This window comes from Camelina sativa, chromosome 7 (genome assembly GCF_000633955.1).
Source record: "Camelina sativa cultivar DH55 chromosome 7, Cs, whole genome shotgun sequence".
In the NCBI taxonomy this organism is placed as follows: domain Eukaryota; kingdom Viridiplantae; phylum Streptophyta; class Magnoliopsida; order Brassicales; family Brassicaceae; genus Camelina; species Camelina sativa.
This window is the reverse complement of record NC_025691.1, coordinates 4,364,822-4,384,232: the sequence shown is the minus strand read 5'-3', so window position 1 is coordinate 4,384,232 and position 19,411 is coordinate 4,364,822. Positions and strand designations below refer to the sequence as shown.

At 37.3% G+C, this 19,411-nt stretch overlaps 5 protein-coding genes and 1 pseudogene across 8 annotated transcripts in view; 2 read left to right on the top strand and 4 right to left on the bottom strand.

Moving 5' to 3' along the window:
- Positions 1-2,343, top strand: part of LOC104704298 (callose synthase 2-like) — a gene marked incomplete in the record, with an annotated part of 16,708 nt that extends 14,365 nt beyond the window's left edge. Inside the window, 4 exon segments of the mRNA XM_010420411.2 lie at positions 1,140-1,687; positions 1,775-1,825; positions 1,935-2,120; positions 2,239-2,343. Coding sequence (XP_010418713.1) covers positions 1,140-1,687; positions 1,775-1,825; positions 1,935-2,120; positions 2,239-2,343 — 890 coding nt within the window.
- Positions 3,050-11,277, top strand: LOC104700265 (DNA repair protein RAD50). 2 transcript variants are annotated; one of them, XM_010415755.1, is made up of 27 exons: positions 3,050-3,324; positions 3,430-3,516; positions 3,643-3,810; positions 4,025-4,200; positions 4,300-4,414; positions 4,645-4,873; positions 5,092-5,270; positions 5,354-5,524; positions 5,607-5,711; positions 5,800-5,907; positions 6,004-6,215; positions 6,307-6,399; positions 6,539-6,666; positions 6,945-7,059; positions 7,152-7,281; positions 7,395-7,604; positions 7,793-8,001; positions 8,111-8,312; positions 8,744-8,913; positions 8,986-9,310; positions 9,696-9,821; positions 9,903-9,955; positions 10,069-10,219; positions 10,298-10,360; positions 10,468-10,601; positions 10,802-10,930; positions 11,039-11,277. In XM_010415755.1, the coding sequence occupies exons 1-27, from the start codon at positions 3,202-3,204 to the stop codon at positions 11,076-11,078; spliced, it is 3,951 nt and encodes a 1,316-aa protein (XP_010414057.1). In that variant the 5' UTR covers positions 3,050-3,201; the 3' UTR covers positions 11,079-11,277. The 2 variants fall into 2 exon arrangements, with proteins under 2 accessions (XP_010414057.1, XP_010414056.1); XM_010415754.1 differs by having other exon boundaries at positions 3,643-3,831.
- Positions 11,315-12,138, bottom strand: LOC104700264 (cysteine proteinase inhibitor 2-like). The gene is made up of 2 exons (XM_010415753.2): positions 11,834-12,138; positions 11,315-11,746 (listed from the first exon to the last, which is right to left on the bottom strand). Exons 1-2 carry the CDS (start codon positions 11,995-11,997, stop codon positions 11,470-11,472), a joined length of 441 nt encoding a protein of 146 aa, XP_010414055.1. The 5' UTR covers positions 11,998-12,138; the 3' UTR covers positions 11,315-11,469.
- On the bottom strand, positions 14,182-16,587 carry LOC104700263 (annotated as a pseudogene).
- On the bottom strand, positions 16,919-18,712 carry LOC104700262 (oil body-associated protein 1B-like). Its single transcript, XM_010415751.2, has 3 exons — positions 18,462-18,712; positions 17,931-18,334; positions 16,919-17,230 (listed from the first exon to the last, which is right to left on the bottom strand). The coding sequence occupies exons 1-3, from the start codon at positions 18,605-18,607 to the stop codon at positions 17,055-17,057; spliced, it is 726 nt and encodes a 241-aa protein (XP_010414053.1). The 5' UTR covers positions 18,608-18,712; the 3' UTR covers positions 16,919-17,054.
- The window catches only part of LOC104700261 (DNA topoisomerase 3-beta-like), a 6,874-nt gene continuing 6,342 nt past the window's right edge, over positions 18,880-19,411 (bottom strand). Inside the window, exon 16 of one of the 3 annotated variants that reach the window (XM_010415746.2) lies at positions 18,880-19,349. In XM_010415746.2, coding sequence (XP_010414048.1) covers positions 19,016-19,349 — 334 coding nt within the window. In that variant the 3' untranslated portion in view covers positions 18,880-19,015. Of the gene's footprint in view, positions 19,384-19,411 lie in introns of all 3 variants that reach the window. The other 2 variants (XM_010415749.2, XM_019227452.1) reach the window with 2 other exon arrangements.

The window sequence follows — 19,411 nt, the reverse complement described above, 5'->3', positions numbered from 1 at the left end:
AACATTCGATAAAACAGGACAATTACATGGAGGAAGCTTTCAAAATGAGGAACTTGCTGCAAGAATTTCTTGAAAAGCATGGAGGTGTAAGAACGCCTACAATACTTGGACTTAGAGAGCATATTTTCACTGGAAGGTACCACAGTATGACTTGTATAGTCAATTTGGTCTTCGTGCACAAAATGAGTTTTTTTAATTGTCTTGTTCTTGTGGCAGTGTTTCTTCTCTTGCATGGTTTATGTCAAATCAGGAAAACAGCTTTGTTACTATTGGGCAGAGGGTGCTAGCTAGCCCCTTGAAGTAAGTTTTTTTTATAGATATTCCGTTTTGCTGAAGGGAGACCTGGATTTGTAACTTTCGTTTCAACTGCCCCAGGGTACGATTCCATTACGGCCATCCAGATGTTTTTGATCGACTGTTTCACCTTACCAGAGGAGGGGTCTGCAAAGCTTCTAAAGTTATCAATCTTAGTGAAGACATATTTGCAGGTACTTGCATCGACGCCTTTTCTCTGGTGAAACATATATGATCTGGCTCCATACACTTTCTCATGCTTTTGCTGTATTCAGGTTTCAACTCTACACTTCGTGAAGGCAATGTGACTCATCATGAATACATACAAGTCGGTAAAGGGAGAGATGTGGGACTCAACCAGATTTCAATGTTTGAGGCAAAGATAGCTAATGGAAACGGGGAGCAAACTCTAAGCCGTGATCTATATAGGCTGGGGCACCGATTTGATTTCTTCCGTATGCTTTCTTGTTATTTTACTACAATTGGATTCTATTTCAGTACCATGGTAGGTCAAAAATTCTTTTTTTTTTTCCTGATTTTATGACACATGGGAAGTTTATATCAGTCTGATACATTTGTGTCTCTCTTACAGTTAACTGTGCTTACGGTCTATGTATTTCTATATGGCCGACTGTATCTTGTCCTAAGTGGTCTTGAAGAAGGGTTGAGCAACCAGAGAGCTTTTCGTTCAAACTTGCCTCTTCAAGCCGCACTTGCTTCTCAATCATTTGTGCAGATTGGTTTTCTAATGGCCTTACCTATGATGATGGAGATAGGACTTGAGAGGGGATTCCATAACGCCTTAATTGATTTTGTACTAATGCAATTGCAACTCGCTTCTGTATTTTTCACTTTCCAACTCGGGACAAAAACTCATTACTATGGTCGAACATTGTTCCATGGAGGCGCGGAGTATAGAGGAACTGGGCGTGGATTTGTGGTGTTTCATGCAAAATTTGCTGAAAACTATAGGTTCTACTCGCGGAGTCATTTTGTGAAGGGTCTTGAGCTGATGATTCTCCTCCTCGTGTATCAGATATTTGGCCACGCCTATAGAGGCGTAGTTACATATATTCTGATCACTGTTTCGATATGGTTCATGGTGGTGACTTGGCTCTTTGCTCCGTTCTTATTCAATCCCTCTGGTTTCGAGTGGCAAAAGATTGTAGATGATTGGACAGATTGGAATAAATGGATATATAACCGAGGGGGAATTGGTGTTCCTCCAGAGAAGAGTTGGGAGTCTTGGTGGGAGAAGGAAATAGGACATCTTCGACACTCTGGGAAACGTGGTATCATCCTCGAGATTATTTTGGCTTTACGCTTCTTCATCTTTCAGTACGGACTTGTGTATCAGCTCAGCACTTTTAAACAGGAAAATCAAAGTTTGTGGGTGAGAGAGCTTACTCATCTCAGATTGCTCTTCTTATTTACTGAATGTCATGATTTTTCATAAAAACTGACTCTCGATGTTTCACAGATTTATGGAGCTTCATGGTTCGTGATCTTATTCATTCTACTCATTGTGAAGGTATGGTAACTAACTCCATTTGGGTTTCTTCTGTATAAGATACCGACAATCTTATGCTCAATCGAGATTGTTTTAAGCTGGATACTAAACTCAATGTGACTAATCACAGGGTTTGGGTATGGGAAGACAACGGTTCAGCACAAGCTTCCAGCTTCTCTTCAGGATCATCAAGGGTTTTGTGTTCCTCACATTTCTTGGGATTCTCGTTACTTTCATAGCTCTTCATCTTTTAACACCCAAGGACATCTTCCTTTGTATGCTCGCTTTCATGCCAACCGGATGGGGAATGTTACTGGTAAGTGTTCTCATCAAACTCCTCCTAAAAAAGGTTTTAAGATATCTTTTGTGTGTTGTCTGGTTTGTGAGATAGGTTGCTACTGCAACTAAAATCAAAACATTTCTTTGTATTTCAGATCGCACAAGCTTGTAAGCCTCTGATTCAACGGCTAGGAATCTGGTCATCGGTCAGGACGCTAGCTCGAGGTNAATGGAAACGGGGAGCAAACTCTAAGCCGTGATCTATATAGGCTGGGGCACCGATTTGATTTCTTCCGTATGCTTTCTTGTTATTTTACTACAATTGGATTCTATTTCAGTACCATGGTAGGTCAAAAATTTTTTTTTTTTTTCCTGATTTTATGACNAAGACCGATCTTCCAAGAACAAGGAGTGAAACAAATCAATCATATATAAAGAAAGAAACAGAGAGTGATGAGTGATTTACACTTTGTATATATATTGACACTATTAAAAGACTGTTATGCCTCTGTTACCAAGTAAATCTATGGTTGTTTCTAGGATTTGGTCGGTCTAATCCGTGATTTTGATTTGGTTTCGGCTCAGCTTACTTGGTTTATTGAAATCTTCGGTTTTGGGAAATAGCTATCGAATCAAAGTATCAAACTATAGTGTAGATCGGTTTGGCAAGGTTTTGATTGGATCGGTTCTACTTTTTTTTTTTTTTTTTTTTTGACAAACAGATCGGTTCTACTTTGTTTTAAATTAAAATTGTTTCGATCCGGTTCGAACCGTTACAAACAAAATTGGGTATAGGAGAGAGGTCTATTGAAAATAAAAGCCCCTGAAATTGTAGTTATTTTCAAAATGATCCAAATATTTTAAGTACGCTTCTATCGAAACCCCAAATGGAAGAATACCAAACCGGTACAATTCGGTTCGATTAATAAACCGGTCTCTCGCGTTTCAACTCGTCTTCTTCTTTTTGCCAGTTTCCCAATTTTTTCCGCTTCAAGTGTCGAAATTTTTCATGATTTTCCCGCAAAACCCTTTCTGGGTTTAACCTGTGCAGTGAGCGTCACCTCCGTACCTTTGTCTTCTCCGATTTGCTCGTATCTGTAATCGCCGAAGGTGAAAAGATGAGTACGGTCGATAAAATGCTGATCAAGGGTATTAGAAGCTTCGACCCAGAAAATAAGAACGTCGTTACTTTCTTCAGACCTTTAACCCTAATCGTCGGAGCCAACGGTGCCGGCAAAACTGTAAACCTCTTTTTAATCCCTTCTCTTCTCTTCTCTTCTCTTTGCTTCAATCCCAATTTCGCATCCGTATTTGAGTAATCTTATTTCGTGATTTTATGACTGCAGACGATTATAGAGTGCTTGAAGGTATCTTGTACAGGAGAGTTACCACCGAACGCGAGGTCTGGTCACAGCTTCATTCATGACCCTAAGGTGTGTTTCCTTTAGATTCTCAGTTCTATTGTTGTGATTCATGCGAGCTTTTTCAATTCCATCTTTGTTATATTGTTAAATGAATGTGGAATTCAGTATTTTGATCTTGTCCTTATATTGTTATAGGTTGCTGGGGAAACGGAGACAAAAGCACAAATTAAGCTGAGATTCAAGACAGCTGCAGGGAAGGATGTGGTTTGTATAAGGTCATTTCAATTGACACAGAAGGCTTCAAAGATGGAGTACAAGGCAATTGAGAGTGTGCTTCAAACCATTAATCCTCACACTGGAGAGGTTGCACTTCTTTTTAGCTATGTATGAATTCATATCTTGGTTTTGGTTTGAAGGTCCCGAGCTTAGTGTTAGACTATCTATATTTCCTACAACGTTAGTGTTAGACTATCTATAGACTAGGAGTAATTATTTTTACTATTGCTTTGTTTTATATTCCTCATTATTCTTGTATCTGTTCCAGCAAGATCATTACTCCTTAATTTTTCCATTGCAGAAAGTATGTCTCAGCTACAGATGCGCTGACATGGATAGGGAGATACCAGCTTTGATGGGTGTGTCCAAAGCTATTTTAGAAAACGTCATATTTGTGCATCAAGATGAGTCTAACTGGCCACTGCAAGATCCTTCTACTTTGAAAAAGAAGTTTGATGACATTTTCTCAGCTACCAGGTATCACCAATATTTCTGTTTAATTATCACTTCCTTGCTGTATTTGTTGTAGAAGAAACCGATTCCAGAAACTGCAACATGTAATTCAACATGAAACAGATATACAAAGGCTCTGGAAGTTATTAAGAAACTTCACAAGGATCAAGCTCAGGAAATAAAAACTTTTAAGTTAAAGTTGGAAAATCTGCAGACCTTGAAAGACGCAGCTTATAAGGTATGCTAGACATTAGCTTGTTTGACATTGATTTTTCTTTTCAATTTCAGTATCCCTGGTCACGGACGCAGAATGTTGTTTTTGTTAAGTCAAAAGGAACAAATTAACACTGACGCAAGATTGTTTTAATTCTGAAAGTGATTATAGACTAGTATTGTATACATATAGTATGCATGTTCTTAGGCTGTGTGGGCTATTCTTATGCCATGATACTCATACTTCCTATACAGCTTCGTGAGAGCATTGCTCAAGATCAAGAAAGGACAGAGTCTTCTAAAGTTCAGATGTTGGAACTGGAAACCAGCATTCAGAAAGTCGATGCTGAAGTTCATAATAAGGAAATGATGTTAAAAGATCTGAGAAAGCTACAGGACCAAGTATCAAGAAAAACTGCCGAGAGGAGCACCTTGTTTAAGGAGCAGCAGAGACAGTATGCAGCATTACCTGAGGAAAATGAAGGTTTTCTCTTTTACTATCACAATATTAAGGCCATTTCTTTCTTTTAGATGGTGGGGTTCTTCTTTTGGGTGCTCACTGTTACAGTGGTCTTTTTGTTATACTGATTGAGTCCCTGCATTTGTATGAATTTTAGTTTTTCCTTTCTGTAGAGGTATCTCACATTTTGTTATTCTTCATGTAGATTAAACTTGTTAATGCTTGTTAATTTTGCTGTTCAGATACCATTGAAGAATTGAAAGAATGGAAAAGCAAGTTTGAAGAAAGAATTGCTCTTTTGGAGACCAAAATACGAAAAATGGAGAGAGAGATGGATGACACACAAACTACAATTTCTTCGCTTCACAATGCAAAAACTAACTATATGCTGGAGATCAGCAAGCTACAAACAGAAGCTGAAGTAAAACTAAATTAGCTACCACATAGTTAAATATTATGAGTTCTCTCCATTTGGTTTAACATTTTTCCTTCATACTTTCATAGGCTCATATGCTGCTGAAGAATGAAAGAGATTCTACCATCCAGAATATTTTTTCTCGTCACAATTTAGGAAATGTTCCTAGTACCCCCTTCAGTCCAGAGGTAGTTTTGAGTCTCACAAATCGAATAAAATCAAGACTGGGTGAACTTGAGATGGACTTGCTTGATAAGAAGGTATACATTCTTTATTTTCATCAGAAAGTCAATTGTGTATTGCATATGTTGACATCGTTAGAGATTTTGACTGTCATCTCAGAAATCAAATGAAACTGCTCTAAGTACAGCTTGGGATTGCTATATGGATGCTAATGACCGTTGGAAAAGCATCGAAGCTCAGAAACGAGCTAAAGATGAAATTAAGGTGTGGTTCACCATTTGGAACTCTACCCAAATCCTCCACTAACGAGTCTAAAGTTTAACTCTTTTACTTTTGATGGTGACTTATGCAGATGGGCATATCAAAACGCATAGAAGAGAAAGAAAATGAGCGTGATACATTTGAATTTGAAATTTCCTCCGTGGATGTTAAACAAACTGATGAAAGAGAGAAACAAGTGGTACTGCTTTCTTCCCTTGATTTACTTACATGATTTTGGTCTTGATGACTTTGTTCGTGGTATATGCTTATTTTGCCATCATCTGCGTTTGCACAGCATCTTGAGCTTGAGAGAAAGACTAAACAGAATTCTGAAAGGGGGTTTGAATCCAAAATTGAACAGAAACAGCATGATATATACAGCATAGAACATAAAATTAAAACACTGAATCGAGAAAGGGACGTTATGGCTGGTGATGCTGAGGATAGAGTGAAATTGTCTTTACGGAAGACGGAACAGGAGAATCTTAAGAAGAAAAACAAAAAGATGTGATCTCACTAACCAGTGCTTTTGTCAGCTTTTTTTTTTTCTTTCTTTCTTATCAATCCAATGTTTTCACTCTCTAAAGCTATTTACCAGAATAGATGAGTGCAAAGATCGAATTAGAGTGGTGCTGAAGGGGAGATTGCCACCCGAGAAGGATATGAAGAAGGAAATAGTTCAAGCTCTGAGGTCGGTGTTTTTACTTAACTTATTATTTTATGGAGATTCTGGATTGATCTTAAAAAAAAAGTGGAAAGCTTGCTACTTCAGATGTTCGAATTTTCACATCTCAAAAAAATTATTTGTATTTGTTTTCTCTTTGGTTTAGGTCAATTGAAAGGGAATATAGTGAGCTGAGTTTGAAATCCCGGGAAGCAGAAAAGGAGGTCAACATGTTGCAGATGAAGATACAAGAAGTAAACAATAGTCTATTCAAGCACAAGAAGGATACAGAATGTAAGTACTGGTGTATAATTTGAAATTAGATATCTATTGGTCAGTTCTCTGACTAGCGCCTTAAGTTGTGAATAAAATCCTCTTGACAACTTTCTCAGCGGTACCAATTATTAGACCTTGTTATTATAGAGTGTCATCTATCACCCTGTTATTTGATTTTCTTTTCTACAATGTACCTTAATTGACATTTATAACACAGATGAGAAATCCATTGTCAGTGCACAGTGGGTCATCAGAAAATATCTATGCACTTAATCTGACTTGAGTATTTTATGCAGCAAGGAAGAGATACATTGAGTCCAAGCTCCAGGCCTTAAAACAGGAATCAGTTACCATTGATGCTTATCCCAAATTGTTGGAGTCAGCTAAGGAGAAAAGAGATGAACATAAAAGGTTTGTGGTTAAAACTGGCGACTGTTTCCATACCACCCCCACCCCTGTCTTGCACTGAAAAGCTTAGTTCTGTTTCTGGTCTGTGTTTGCAGAAAGTATAACATGGCAACTGGAATGCGCGAGATGTTTGAACCTTTTGAGGAGATAGCACGGTCACGTCATCTTTGTCCTTGCTGCGAGCGCACTTTTACATCTGACGAAGAGGATAGCTTTGTTAAGAAGGTTACACAAACTTCCCCCTCCCCTGTTTTTGCCTTATGATTCAAATTATATGATGCTTCTATAATAACTGTATGTCTCTTTATTTGAGTATGTAAATTTCTTTTCAAATACAGCAAAGGGCAAATGCTTCAAGCACCGTGGGGCATCTTAAAATGTTAGCAGTGGAGTCTTCCAATGCTGACTCTGTATTTCAGCAGCTGGACAAACTACGGGCAGTTTTTGAAGAGTACTCGAAACTAACTAGTGAAGTTATTCCTCTCGCGGAGAAAACTTTGCAAGAGCATACAGAAGAGCTGGACCAAAAGTCTCAAGCTCTCGATGATGTGAGTTGGGGATCATTAGTAATTTCTTGGATAGAACTAATTTGCAGCCGCAAAGTTTATCAGATTCATTAGAAGTCTTGCTGTTTTCTGCTTGCTTTGTTTCCTCTTAATCATGTTCTTATGTTTGCGAGCTGGAAAATCTTAATTCCAGTTCATAGAATTAAAAATCATATATGTGATGTCTTCAGGTATTAGGAATCTCAGCCCAAATAAAAGCTGACAAAGACGCAATTGAAGCACTGGTGCAGCCCCTGGAAAATACTGATAGGATCTTTCAGGAAATCGTATCATACCAAAAGCAAATAGAAGATCTTGAATATAAGCTCGATTTCAGGGGTCTTGGGGTTAAAACTATGGAAGAAATCCAGTCAGAATTAAATAGCCTCCAAAGCAGCAAGTAAGTACACTGAATTTATGCAGGGTGAAACATATTTCTCTTCATTGGACGTTTCTTAGTCCGGCAGACCCATTTTCCAATATTTTCTTCCTTTTGTGCCCATGAACAGGGATATATTGCACGATGAGCTGGAGAAACTTAGAGATGAACAGATTTACATGGAACGTGATATATCATGCCTCCAGGCCAGATGGCATGCAGTAAGGGAGGAGAAGGCTAAGGCAGCCAATTTGTTACGCGACGTTACAAAGGCAGAAGAAGACCTAGAGCGTTTAGCCGAGGAGAAAAGTCAACTGGACCTTGACGTGAAGGTGCGTCTTATGATAGCTTTTTCTATTGTTATCCACATGCAATTCTGTGTGTCACTATATCAAAGTCCGTTGTTCGTTGGCGATTATAAAGATCATGAATGAGAGTACTACTATGGGCGGAATGTGATAAATCAGATTAGCGAATCATTGTCTTTCTAATGCAATGCAACACAGATATGTAGAGAATACATAATAAATGGGTAACAATAACTCCTCTCGAGTTGTATGGTATAGTGCTTGTAAATGTTTAAGTTTTTCGTATTTGAAAAGCTTCAGGTATATTTTTTGTGCATTCGTTGAAATTTGTTCAACTAGTTCTTTGAAACATGCATAAAGTAAACTTCAGTCTTCTGTTCCTATTCTTGTTTCAAATTTTCTCTGTTACACCAAATGTAGAAGCCTTGAATTTATTGTTCATTCATTATTTTCAGTATTTGACCGAGGCACTTGGCCCGTTGTCCAAGGAAAAGGAGCAGTTGCTGAGTGACTACAATGATATGAAGGTTAGACGTAATCAAGAGTATGAAGAACTGGCTGAGAAAAAGAGAAACTACCAACAGGAAGTTGAGGCATTACTCAAGGCCAGTTCTAAGATAAATGAGTATGTTCTGCTAGCCAAAGGTTAATTCATTACGATCCTGTGTACCATATATGCTTACAGCTGCTTCACTAGGTATCATGAATTGAAGAAAGGAGAGCGCTTAAATGATATTCAAGAGAAGCAGCGGTTATCCGAAACTCAGCTTCAGAGCTGTGAAGCTAGAAAGAATGAACTTGCAGGTGAACTGAACAGAAATAAAGACTTGATGCGGAATCAAGATCAACTGAGAAGAAATATAGAGGATAACTTGAACTACCGGACAACAAAAGCAGAAGTTGAGAAACTTACACGTGAAATTGAATCATTGGAAGAGCAAATACTGAATATTGGTGGGATTCCTGCAGTTGAAGCTGAAATGGTAAAGATATCACGGGAAAGGGAAAGACTTCTTTCAGAGGTAAGCAGATTCTTATATATAGATAGCAGTCACTCTGATTTGATTTTGGTGTCTAATGTCTATGGTTAGCTATTCATTTATTCTCTATGGTGGTAAGTGTAAAGATCTCGCATTTCTCCGATTTAAGTATTTAATATCCGAGGTATTTGGCTCTTTCAAATTTTGTCCTTGTTTCAAGATAGCCAAAATATAAAATTTAGTAATGGTCATTTATAGATAACAGATTTTCTTCACTGAATACCATTACTCGCAGCTGTAAGCAACTGATATGTGTGAACGTCGAGTAAACCTGTGTTTTTCTGGATTATCTGAAGATAATTTATCCATTTAAAGGTTTCAGAGCCCGTTTTATTGTGCTTAAAGAATAATTATATTTTTCCTGTAGCTGAACCGGTGTCGTGGAACAGTGTCTGTTTACGAGAGCAGTATTTCAAAAAACAGAGTAGAGCTAAAACAGGCACAATACAAGGACATAGATAAGCGGCACTTTGATCAACTGATCCAGCTAAAGGTTAGATGTTTACCTTGTGGCAATGCCTGAATGATCAACAAATTTCACTCTATGTTAAATTGAACATCTCATTTTGGCCAGACAACTGAAATGGCAAATAAAGACTTGGATAGATACTACAATGCCCTTGACAAGTAAGCTGTTCTCGAGTCCTAATATAAGCTTCTGGCTAGTTGTTTTTCAATATACACTAAACCTTCAATCTGTAGTTTTTAAGATAGATTTCCATCTTATTGAATACATACAGAGCACTAATGCGATTCCACACAATGAAAATGGAGGAAATAAATAAGATTATAAGGGAACTGTGGCAGCAGACATACAGAGGTCAAGATATGGATTACATACGAATACACTCAGATTCCGAAGGTGCAGGCACCCGCTCTTACAGCTACAAGGTATGCTACAGAATTGACAACATGGTTTACCATTTGATCACCATTATCAGCATTGTGGTAAACCTTGTTTTTTCTTAGGTTCTTATGCAGACTGGTGATACAGAACTTGAAATGAGAGGAAGATGCAGCGCAGGTCAAAAGGCGAGTTGTTCTAAAATTGCTCTTGTAGAAATATCGTTATCTGTTCAATAATCTTTTAAGATTCGTTGTTTAACTCAGGTGATCACTTTCTTCGTCTTCTCCTCCAGGTTCTTGCTTCATTGATAATAAGGTTGGCTTTAGCCGAGACATTTTGCTTAAACTGTGGAATATTAGCCCTTGACGAGCCAACTACAAACCTGGATGGGCCCAATTCAGAATCTCTTGCAGGAGCTCTTCTTAGGTAAGTATTACGATCCATATCTTTAATGACTTATGATGATGAACATGGGTTCATATAATTCCTCTTGCATAGAAATTTAACTATCTAAACACTGGAATCAATATTTTGATATTTACCCTGCCTTTTCCCTATAATGTTGTTACACATCCTAAGACCATGTCTCTCAACATTGGATCACATTGTGTCATTGCATTCGTCAGGATCATGGAAGACAGGAAGGGCCAAGAGAATTTCCAACTCATAGTCATTACCCATGATGAACGCTTCGCTCAAATGATTGGCCAACGGCAACACGCTGAAAAGTATTACCGGGTCGCAAAAGATGATATGTAAGCCAAACAATTATTGCTCTCATCTCTTCTTCTTTCTGTTCTTGCTTTTCCACTCACTCTGAATCGAAGATCTTATTAAACTTCACAACTCTGTCATCTTCTCAGGCAACACAGCATAATCGAGGCTCAAGAGATCTTTGATTGATAAACTGGTTACTTTCTCTATAAACCAGCATAACAGGTTTAGCTAATATTTAACGGTAAGCTCATCTTTTTAAAAAGCTGTTTGTAGCTTTCTTGGCTCCGCTATTTACAACTCTACCTATCGGTCAGATGTGTGCAAATTTTTCAATTGAAACCTTTTAAGTTATGCTTTTGTAAAGAGATGGAACATTCCAAAGTCTGTTGATGGTTTTGATATCTCAACCAAGTCGCATCATATCTTCAAAACATCTTGTTTTTATTTATTAACAACATAAACATCATTACAACCAACTATTAACCATTGTTAATAGCTTCGTATCGTACTACTTTTGTCTTTTCTTGATCATCTTATGGAAATTTGTGTTATGACTTAAGTCGAATATGAAATGAAGTTAGTAGATAGGACTAACAACAGGAGTGAAACCGAGCAACTGTTTAGAATGAAGCCATGGCTGAATAACCACAACTGAGTCAAACATCTTGGTGGAGCCATTGGGTTGAGTCACTTCGATCCTTAGATAGTATTTGGTCCCAGCCACGACCTGTTTCTGAGCCGACACAACTCGGCTAAACCTCAATGGATTCGACATGTCTGTGTCTGTTTTTGCAATGGATTCTACGTTTCCCTCCTCGCTCTGATCCCTTTGGTTGAATTGCTCCACGCAATACCTGTGATCACACAATTACATCACATTTCTAATTCATACATACGAACATGTGTATATGCATATGTGAATGTATCATGTATGCATATACCTTCCAAGTTCTTGAATTTCCCTGTTGGCCTTAACGTTTGCAACATCTGACTTCCCTCCGAGAACGAGTGACTTTCTTAAAGCGTTCGCCGATGGAGTCATGACTGCGATCACCAAAAACCCTAACAATGACAATACTAGAGAGACCTTTGACATTGCAGCCATATTGCTTCTCACTTTTTTGCTTTCTTCTTTGACTTAAATTTGATCTCTTCAAAACTTTTTTTGTTCTTCTTTCCCTTTGAGACTAGACTGATTTATGTGTATTGTTGTAGTTTTGTGTGTGAGAGAGAATGAGAAAGAGAGAAGTCTTTATATAGAGAAAGAGTTTAGGGAATTGTTGGCGTTTGTGTTTGGGTGTACGTGAATGGGTCCCCATGCCATCGGCACCTTCGGGGTTCCGCATCTTTTAAGTTACTTTCTGATCCAAGTCTCCTCCCTCCACGTGAAGTGTGAGCCCCCACCCTTTTTAACGTATGTGACTTACTCGGATCGGGTAATTTTGTTTTTTTTTTTGGTTAAACCGGATTTGAACACACTATAATTATACATCCTAATTATGGAATGAATCAATCAATTGTTTTTTTTTTGGTAGATTAAGGTGTTTAATGTTTATTATGGTCAACTAGTTCTTAGTTGAACTCAAAATGAAAGAATGTGAAACCTATTTTTAATTTTAAACATTTTTACATATTAACTCATCATAATTTGGTTGATCGGTAATATGTTAAAAGACAGAAATTTCGCAAATTGTGAAAAGTAAAACATGATTTGTTCAAACTCTTTATATGGTTTTTATTCTATGTTGTATGTTTTTATTGTTTTTGTCCTCCGTTAACTTCTAATTTGCACCAATGAAACAGTTATAAATTCTAATTTGACCAAGGAGAGGGATCATGGGTCTCCTCTAGCCTTTTTTTCCTTATCGCCTCGATTGGATTTTGAACTATTATTGTCGTTTTGTATAATGCAAGAGATGTTTATTGTTTAGGAGAGCGCGACACGTATCAATTGCATTTGACATCTGCCCTCTTCTCTCTTCGCATGGTGCATACGTAGCACCTCCTCTTTACGTATGCCAAACTAATTATTTATAAAGTGATCAGTTCGTAAAACGGACAAGATATATACATTATATATAATTGACATGGATTAAATTCCAATTTCATGTACTCATATATACAAACAAACAAAAATGTATATTATAGCTATAAAAGTTTAACGTCGACAGGAAACAGTAGTTTCATATACCTTTTAAAAGTAACATAAATAATCATACTGCAAGTTGTTGGTTAAGTTAACCACTGATGGTAAGATATACACAACTTGAAAATAAAACATTAGTATTTGACCATGTTTTGCCAAAATATGAACAGTCACATAAAAAGAACAAGGGATGTATAAGATTTGAGAGTTTACATATCGATCGAAGCCCAAAGAATGTCTACCCTTGATTTGTTGTTGTTTAAAAATTTGATCATCACCTTTAAAAAGAACCGTTTTAGAATGGTTTGAAATTTATTGGGCTTATGATTTGTATTTTGCTAGACTTTTTATCCAAGTGAGAAAATTTGAGATGAAAAATTATGGGCTATCTTAGTTTCATTAACCCAAACCAAAAAACAAACACCAAAAAGTTACTTTGGAGACTAGTAATGTTTGACCAAGTCATTAAACGTTAATCATAGCTAAATATTCTATGACGTCTCTTCTCTCTAATTTACCTTGTTTCTGTCCCTAGGCGTAATCGTAAAACATGAAATAAGAGCCTCAAAAAGGTAACACTAAAATGGATCATTCGTGGACGCTTCCCCATGTCGAGATTAGATGTATGTGATCAATTTAGATCTCAGGTTAGTAATAATCAAATCATCTTTCTTATTATACAATTCATTTATTATTCATCCAAAGTGGTCATATGGTTGTGAACCACAAGAAACGGTGTTTTCTTAGTGTGTACAACTTTTTTTGCTTGATCAATTTGTTATTGACAATATGAACAGGCAATATTGTTGCAGCTTTATCATTTTTTTGTTAACAAAATACTAGATTAGCTCAAACGAGTCAATTGAAAAGAAAAACGTTTACATAGATGACTAAATGCGAAACTGAACGAACATGTTGTGCCAGCTTTATCATTTTGTTATCGTGTTCTTTCACATGTATTTTCTCTTTCGATCATCTTTCACAAAACTTATATCAAGGTAAAAATATAAAAAAGTGACCTTATAGTTATAAATAAAAAATAAATATAAATGCATCTTTTAATCATGAAAATGGGTTTTACTTTTAGAATTTACCATTTTTTGGCGAAATCTCGCTTTCAATAGAACTGATATGTATTTGAAGAAGTAAAAAAATTCTATTTTTGTTATTAATTACACTAATTTAATTTTAAATAAAAAGAACAAAAACATTCTACAAGACAAATGAACAACTAATACAATAGCAAATGTAGGATTAGGACATATACATTGTTTTGTCTAATTATGAAATTTGGTCCTCACTCTTGAATTTGTTTTCTCTTAATTCCTCGTAACTTCTCTATCACTCCCTTCACAGCAATATCAAAAGCATCTTCAAAAACCTCCCCGTCCGGTTTGTTCCGGTTTGGTTTACCATACACAATCTTCGGAATCAATTTTATTACGCTTTCTCTCATACCAACCACTCTCTCATTTGGTATTCCACGCAAAATCTCTTCGATTTTGTTCTTTTCCGCGGTTCTCAGCTCCTTAACCGGTATAAAAACAGAATATTCGCTATTGTTTTTAGGTAAGTACCATACATATTGCTCGTATGCGCTTCCTTGGTTAAAGAAAACCGGAATACAACCAGCCAAAATCGAATCAAATACCGATCTTCTGGTTAACGAATCTCCCGGTGGTTGTAAGCAAAAAACGGAACTCTCGAAAAGTTTCATTAGACTGATAGGATCATCGCAGCTATTGGCTTTAACGTCACAGTCAAGAAACCTACACGTTTTAGATGAACTCTTGCATTGCTTTATAACTTCAGTACGAACCAAACCGTTTTGGTTTCTGCTTGGTCTTTGAGCTCCAGCGAATGAGAAGAGGACCGTCCGGTTCGTTAGCTTGATCTTGTCTTGCCATTGGATGATCTCGGAGGTTGACGTTGGGTGAAAGTAAGTCGGATAAGGAATCGGGAACTCGTTGTGGCTCGTTAGACTCCGTTCAATGGTGAGGAAAGTGAGGTTTTGTGACTCTGGTAAGAGCATTAAATTAGTTCCCCAGTCGGAGTTCTTGTTGGAGTTTCGTCTGAAATCTCGTGAAATCCGACCGGTTACTAGGAAATGGTCCTTACCTGACATACCTATATTTCAATTAGAGATAACTGAAATTTTATTTTCTAACTTTATCAATAAAAAACTACACACATAAAATTTTAATATTATATTTAGATTTGCAGAAAAAAAAAAAAAGTTGATACAACTACAAAAATATGTTGTTCAGTTATTAGTAGTTGAGTTGAGATCCGACCCTAACTAGGAAATGGTCTTCACCTAATGTATCAATATTTCAAATTAGTAATAATTTAACTGACAAAATTATTTTTTGTAGTTAACTTATGTCAGCAATAAATTGACCGACGGTCTAAAAAATCACATTTATATATTCACCCAAAAAAGAATTCGTTATATTAACTGTAATATTATAATATATTAAAATTTCACGTCATCTATAACAAATCTAGAGAAATAATTTGTACGTTATCGCATTTTAATGTGTAGTTTTCAATTATAATTATTTTTAATTGCTAAAGAGAGTACTTAAAAAAGGTTTTCAATTATAAAAAAGTCGTCGTCGGTAGAAAAGGAGAGAGAAGAGAAAAGTCATCGCTAGCTTTAAATAATGCGATTAATTATTGATCAAATTAAAACAACAAGCAATAATTGTAAATGTTTTAAAATATCAGGGGTCAAAACGAAATAATAAAATGTTAAAAAAAAACACGGCGTACCTTTCCACTGAGGTTGCTTCTTGAGCCATTTAACAAGTTCCTTCCCGGCGGCGTCTCTCGCAGCTACGTTACGCCGCCGTAGTTTTCGCCGGAAATCAAGACCAGCATAGTAAGGTAAATAAACAGCCGAAGCAAGCGACGAGTCACTCGTGAGACACTCGTAACTCTTCATCTTCTCGTGAAAAATCACTTCGAGCATGAACTGATTAGTCGAGTACCAGCTCTGAGAGTAGTAGTCAGAACTGATCAGAGGTCCGAACCCTGAGTTCTTGAGATACTTACACATACTGATCTTGTCCTTTGGTCTTGTAATAGACTGGCAATCTTGAAGTATTTCAAGATTGAATCGAGATGGTAGCTCATGGATATATACGTAGCGGCCGAGACACGTATCGTCTCCTGAGGGTTCTTGACGGCTTCGATGGTCGGAGATGGAAGTGGTTGTTGTTGTGGTTGTGATGAGGATGATTTTGTTTTGGGAGAGATGAAGGAGAAGGAGAGAGATGGTGAGAAGAGATAGGAAAAGTAAAAGAATGGTTGGTTTTTGCTTCCATGGATGATGATGATGGCTCTCGATCGAATCTGATGAATTGTTATTGTTCTTTATCATTGTGTGGTGTTCTTGATTTGATGATCCATGTTGAATTGAAAAGAGAGAGAAAGGTCGCAAAGTCACACGCAAATAATGTATTATATTAATAGATATTGTCTTCTGGTCTTTTGTAAAAGGAATTTTTGATTGGGGGATAAAAGTCATGATGTACTCAAATTCAATTTAGTTTCATAATCTCTTGGTTTTTATAATCATATGCGTACGTACGTAGGTGAGTAGAAACTTCTTCCTGTGATTTTTGTATATCTAAAAATCAATATTTGGTCAATGTAGTATGGCTCTCGAGGCTGAGTTGGCCAAATTATGGTGTTTAATTAAACGAATATAGTGCTTTCCATGGTTACTTTTGCAAATATAGTGCTTTCCATGGTTACTTTTGCAAATCACTTTGATTGAAGATGTTTATTTTTGTTTCTTTCCAAAGACCAAATCATCTTTACTAGTAATATATTCTTTGTTATTTTATTACTACTTATAAATAAGATCTTTAAAAAGTAAAACCAAAGCAAACCGAACTATTTCATGTGTCTTGTTTTCTAGTTCCTGTACTGTTTTGTGTTTATCAAAGCATTCATTAATTGCTTTGTGGACCTCGTTGCATTATTCGACTTAAAGGTAATAAGTAAAATCAGAGAATGACTTTGGCGACAGAGTCAACCGGCGTGATATCGACTTCTCTAACTTCTAGTTTCATTCCTTTTCCTCCTCCGTTGGCCAGTGGATGGATCCCGAGCTCGGGCCCCGTTATATGCGCCCTTGCCTCCCTCTCCCCTTCTATTGATACCCCAAACCGCTTCTCTGCCTCTGCTTCCATAATTTAAATCCAAATCTGATCAACTACAAATTATCATAACTACATGCATTGTGCCATATCAATACCATTACTATCTATCTAGGATGATTCTCTTTCAATACACTCTAACCCACTTTTTCTTCTTGGATTCATGCCTAAATGCAACCATAATTACCAATGATCTTTGCTACATTACGCGTTATCGAGATGACTACCAGCTATATTAGTCTATGCTGATTCTCTATCGAAAGCCTAAACCGCTTCTCTGGCTCCGCATCCTTACCAATATATATCCAACCATGCTACGAATGACTTCTACTACATTATGGTATATATATATATATATATATATATATATCAAGACCATTGCTTGCTAGACGGGTCAAAACGCCAACTAAATTTAACTCTACATAAGAAGAAGTTGAAAATTATATATGTAAAGCGAATTGAACAAAAAAATTGACAACTAAATGATAATTGGTCAACGGCTAGATTTAAAATGACTATTGATCAAACCGCATGGCCATAATCTCAATGTCTAAAAGATAATTGTCATGATTATGGGCGCTAGCACCTAAGTATAGACCCTTTCTTCAATATTAACCTAAACACTGTCTATTTTTTGTTTAAAGAAAGAAAACTAAACCGTAAAACCGCAAGAAATCTCATTGAAAGTACTAAATGATCTAACTAATCTACGAATTTTCTTACCTTGAATCATCTCGTGGAAAAGCTGGCCATCGCGGGTAACAGCCATCATGATATTAGGTAAACCAAGGGGAAGCTCATGGCCCAAATCAACTTGCCAAAAATGGAAAACTTTGCCATAAGTCTTAGCGACTTTATCAAGATCTTGACGTTGAATGGCACCAGGAACACCAGGCATGAACAAGAAACCCCCTCTCACTTCCCACTCGTGCGAGTGCCAAAGCTTCTTCTCTTCGTCAGGCAAAGTCATGAACAGCTTCTCTGTCACTATGTACTCCAATCCTATCAGACGAGCGTTTGCATCCGGACCGTCGTAGATCAGACACTGACGCATCTCTTCGTTCACGTGACTACAGAAATGGTGAGCTTCTACTTGTCGTGTCATGTCATCAGCATAGAAATGGAACCTGCCATCACAAGGAATTAAATAGCATGCTTTCTATATGACATCGTGTTACTACGCTTGGACATATAAACCAAATCGATAGAACTTATAAAAAGAAATCGAAAACATAAAGATCTGGTTATACGTACGCGCAGAGATGTTGGTGGATTTGGTTAACCGGAGCAAAACTTTGAACGGCGGAGGCGGCAGTGTCGATTATGGATGTTCCGGTCTTCGTTGCATCCCCTGGAACAGCCGGTCCAGACGTCGTCGATGAGTGAACTGCCTTCTCCATTTTGTTTGTAATTAACTATTTGCTCTTCCTCCCCAAAAAAGTTAAGCAACCAAACAAACAGAGTGGTTGCAAAGAGAATAGATCATGCGTTCATACTTGTGGATGTGATCTAAAAATGGAGCGATTGTATGCATGAAGTGTAACACTTGGCAATCACAGCAGGTTACACTTGGGGTTTTCAGCTTCTCTTTAGGGTATACATAATAAATAGTGTGACAAGAACTAGTCAAATGTTTTAAAGATGATTTTGGGAAGCTTTTTTTAGATCATAGTTAAGCTAGAAAAGTATGAAGAGATCCTTTCAAAGCAAGCAACTCGTAAGATCACTGAATCTACATCTGTTTTTACTGTGTAAAGTTGTAATGCAAGTATCGCAAAAACAAAAGGATTTTAGGGTTCTCTAGGGTTTTAGAAGTCTCTGAAACTCATTTTTGGGTCGACAGCTTTTGAGCCTCTTCTCCCTCCTCTGCCTCGGCCTCTTCCTCGTCCCCTTCCCCTTCCTCCACGCCTCACAAAGGACCTCCCATGTTTCACTTCTACAACTGAGAGAAGCAACTCATCACATAGAACACATCCTTGATGCAGAGTGGCTCCTTTCTCTAGAGGAGTAGTTTTCTTGTTAAAATCGATCTCTATGATTGCTGAATCGCACTCGGGACAGCGGTTACTAGTGGTGGCTATGCGATGAGCACCCTCCGGAAGAAAAACGATGCAACTACACAAGTTGCAGTTGAGTTTCCACTTGGGGAAGCTCACGGGGTCCAAGACGAGCGTGCCTTCGCACTCTGGACAAGCGCAGACTCC

Coding starts and splice junctions, on each gene's coding strand:
- LOC104700262 (XM_010415751.2), bottom strand. CDS start 18,607: ATGGAGAAGGCAGTTCACTCATCGACGACGTCTGGACCGGCTGTTCCA. Junction 18,335..18,461: donor ATCCACCAACATCTCTGCGC/GTACGTATAACC, acceptor TTGTGATGGCAG/GTTCCATTTCTATGCTGATG. Junction 17,231..17,930: donor TTTCCACGAGATGATTCAAG/GTAAGAAAATTC, acceptor TTATGGAAGCAG/AGGCAGAGAAGCGGTTTGGG.
- LOC104700264 (XM_010415753.2), bottom strand. CDS start 11,997: ATGGCTGCAATGTCAAAGGTCTCTCTAGTATTGTCATTGTTAGGGTTT. Junction 11,747..11,833: donor GAAATTCAAGAACTTGGAAG/GTATATGCATAC, acceptor GTGTGATCACAG/GTATTGCGTGGAGCAATTCA.
- LOC104700265 (XM_010415754.1), top strand. CDS start 3,202: ATGAGTACGGTCGATAAAATGCTGATCAAGGGTATTAGAAGCTTCGAC. Junction 10,220..10,297: donor CCCGCTCTTACAGCTACAAG/GTATGCTACAGA, acceptor GTTTTTTCTTAG/GTTCTTATGCAGACTGGTGA. Junction 10,602..10,801: donor CTTGCAGGAGCTCTTCTTAG/GTAAGTATTACG, acceptor TGCATTCGTCAG/GATCATGGAAGACAGGAAGG.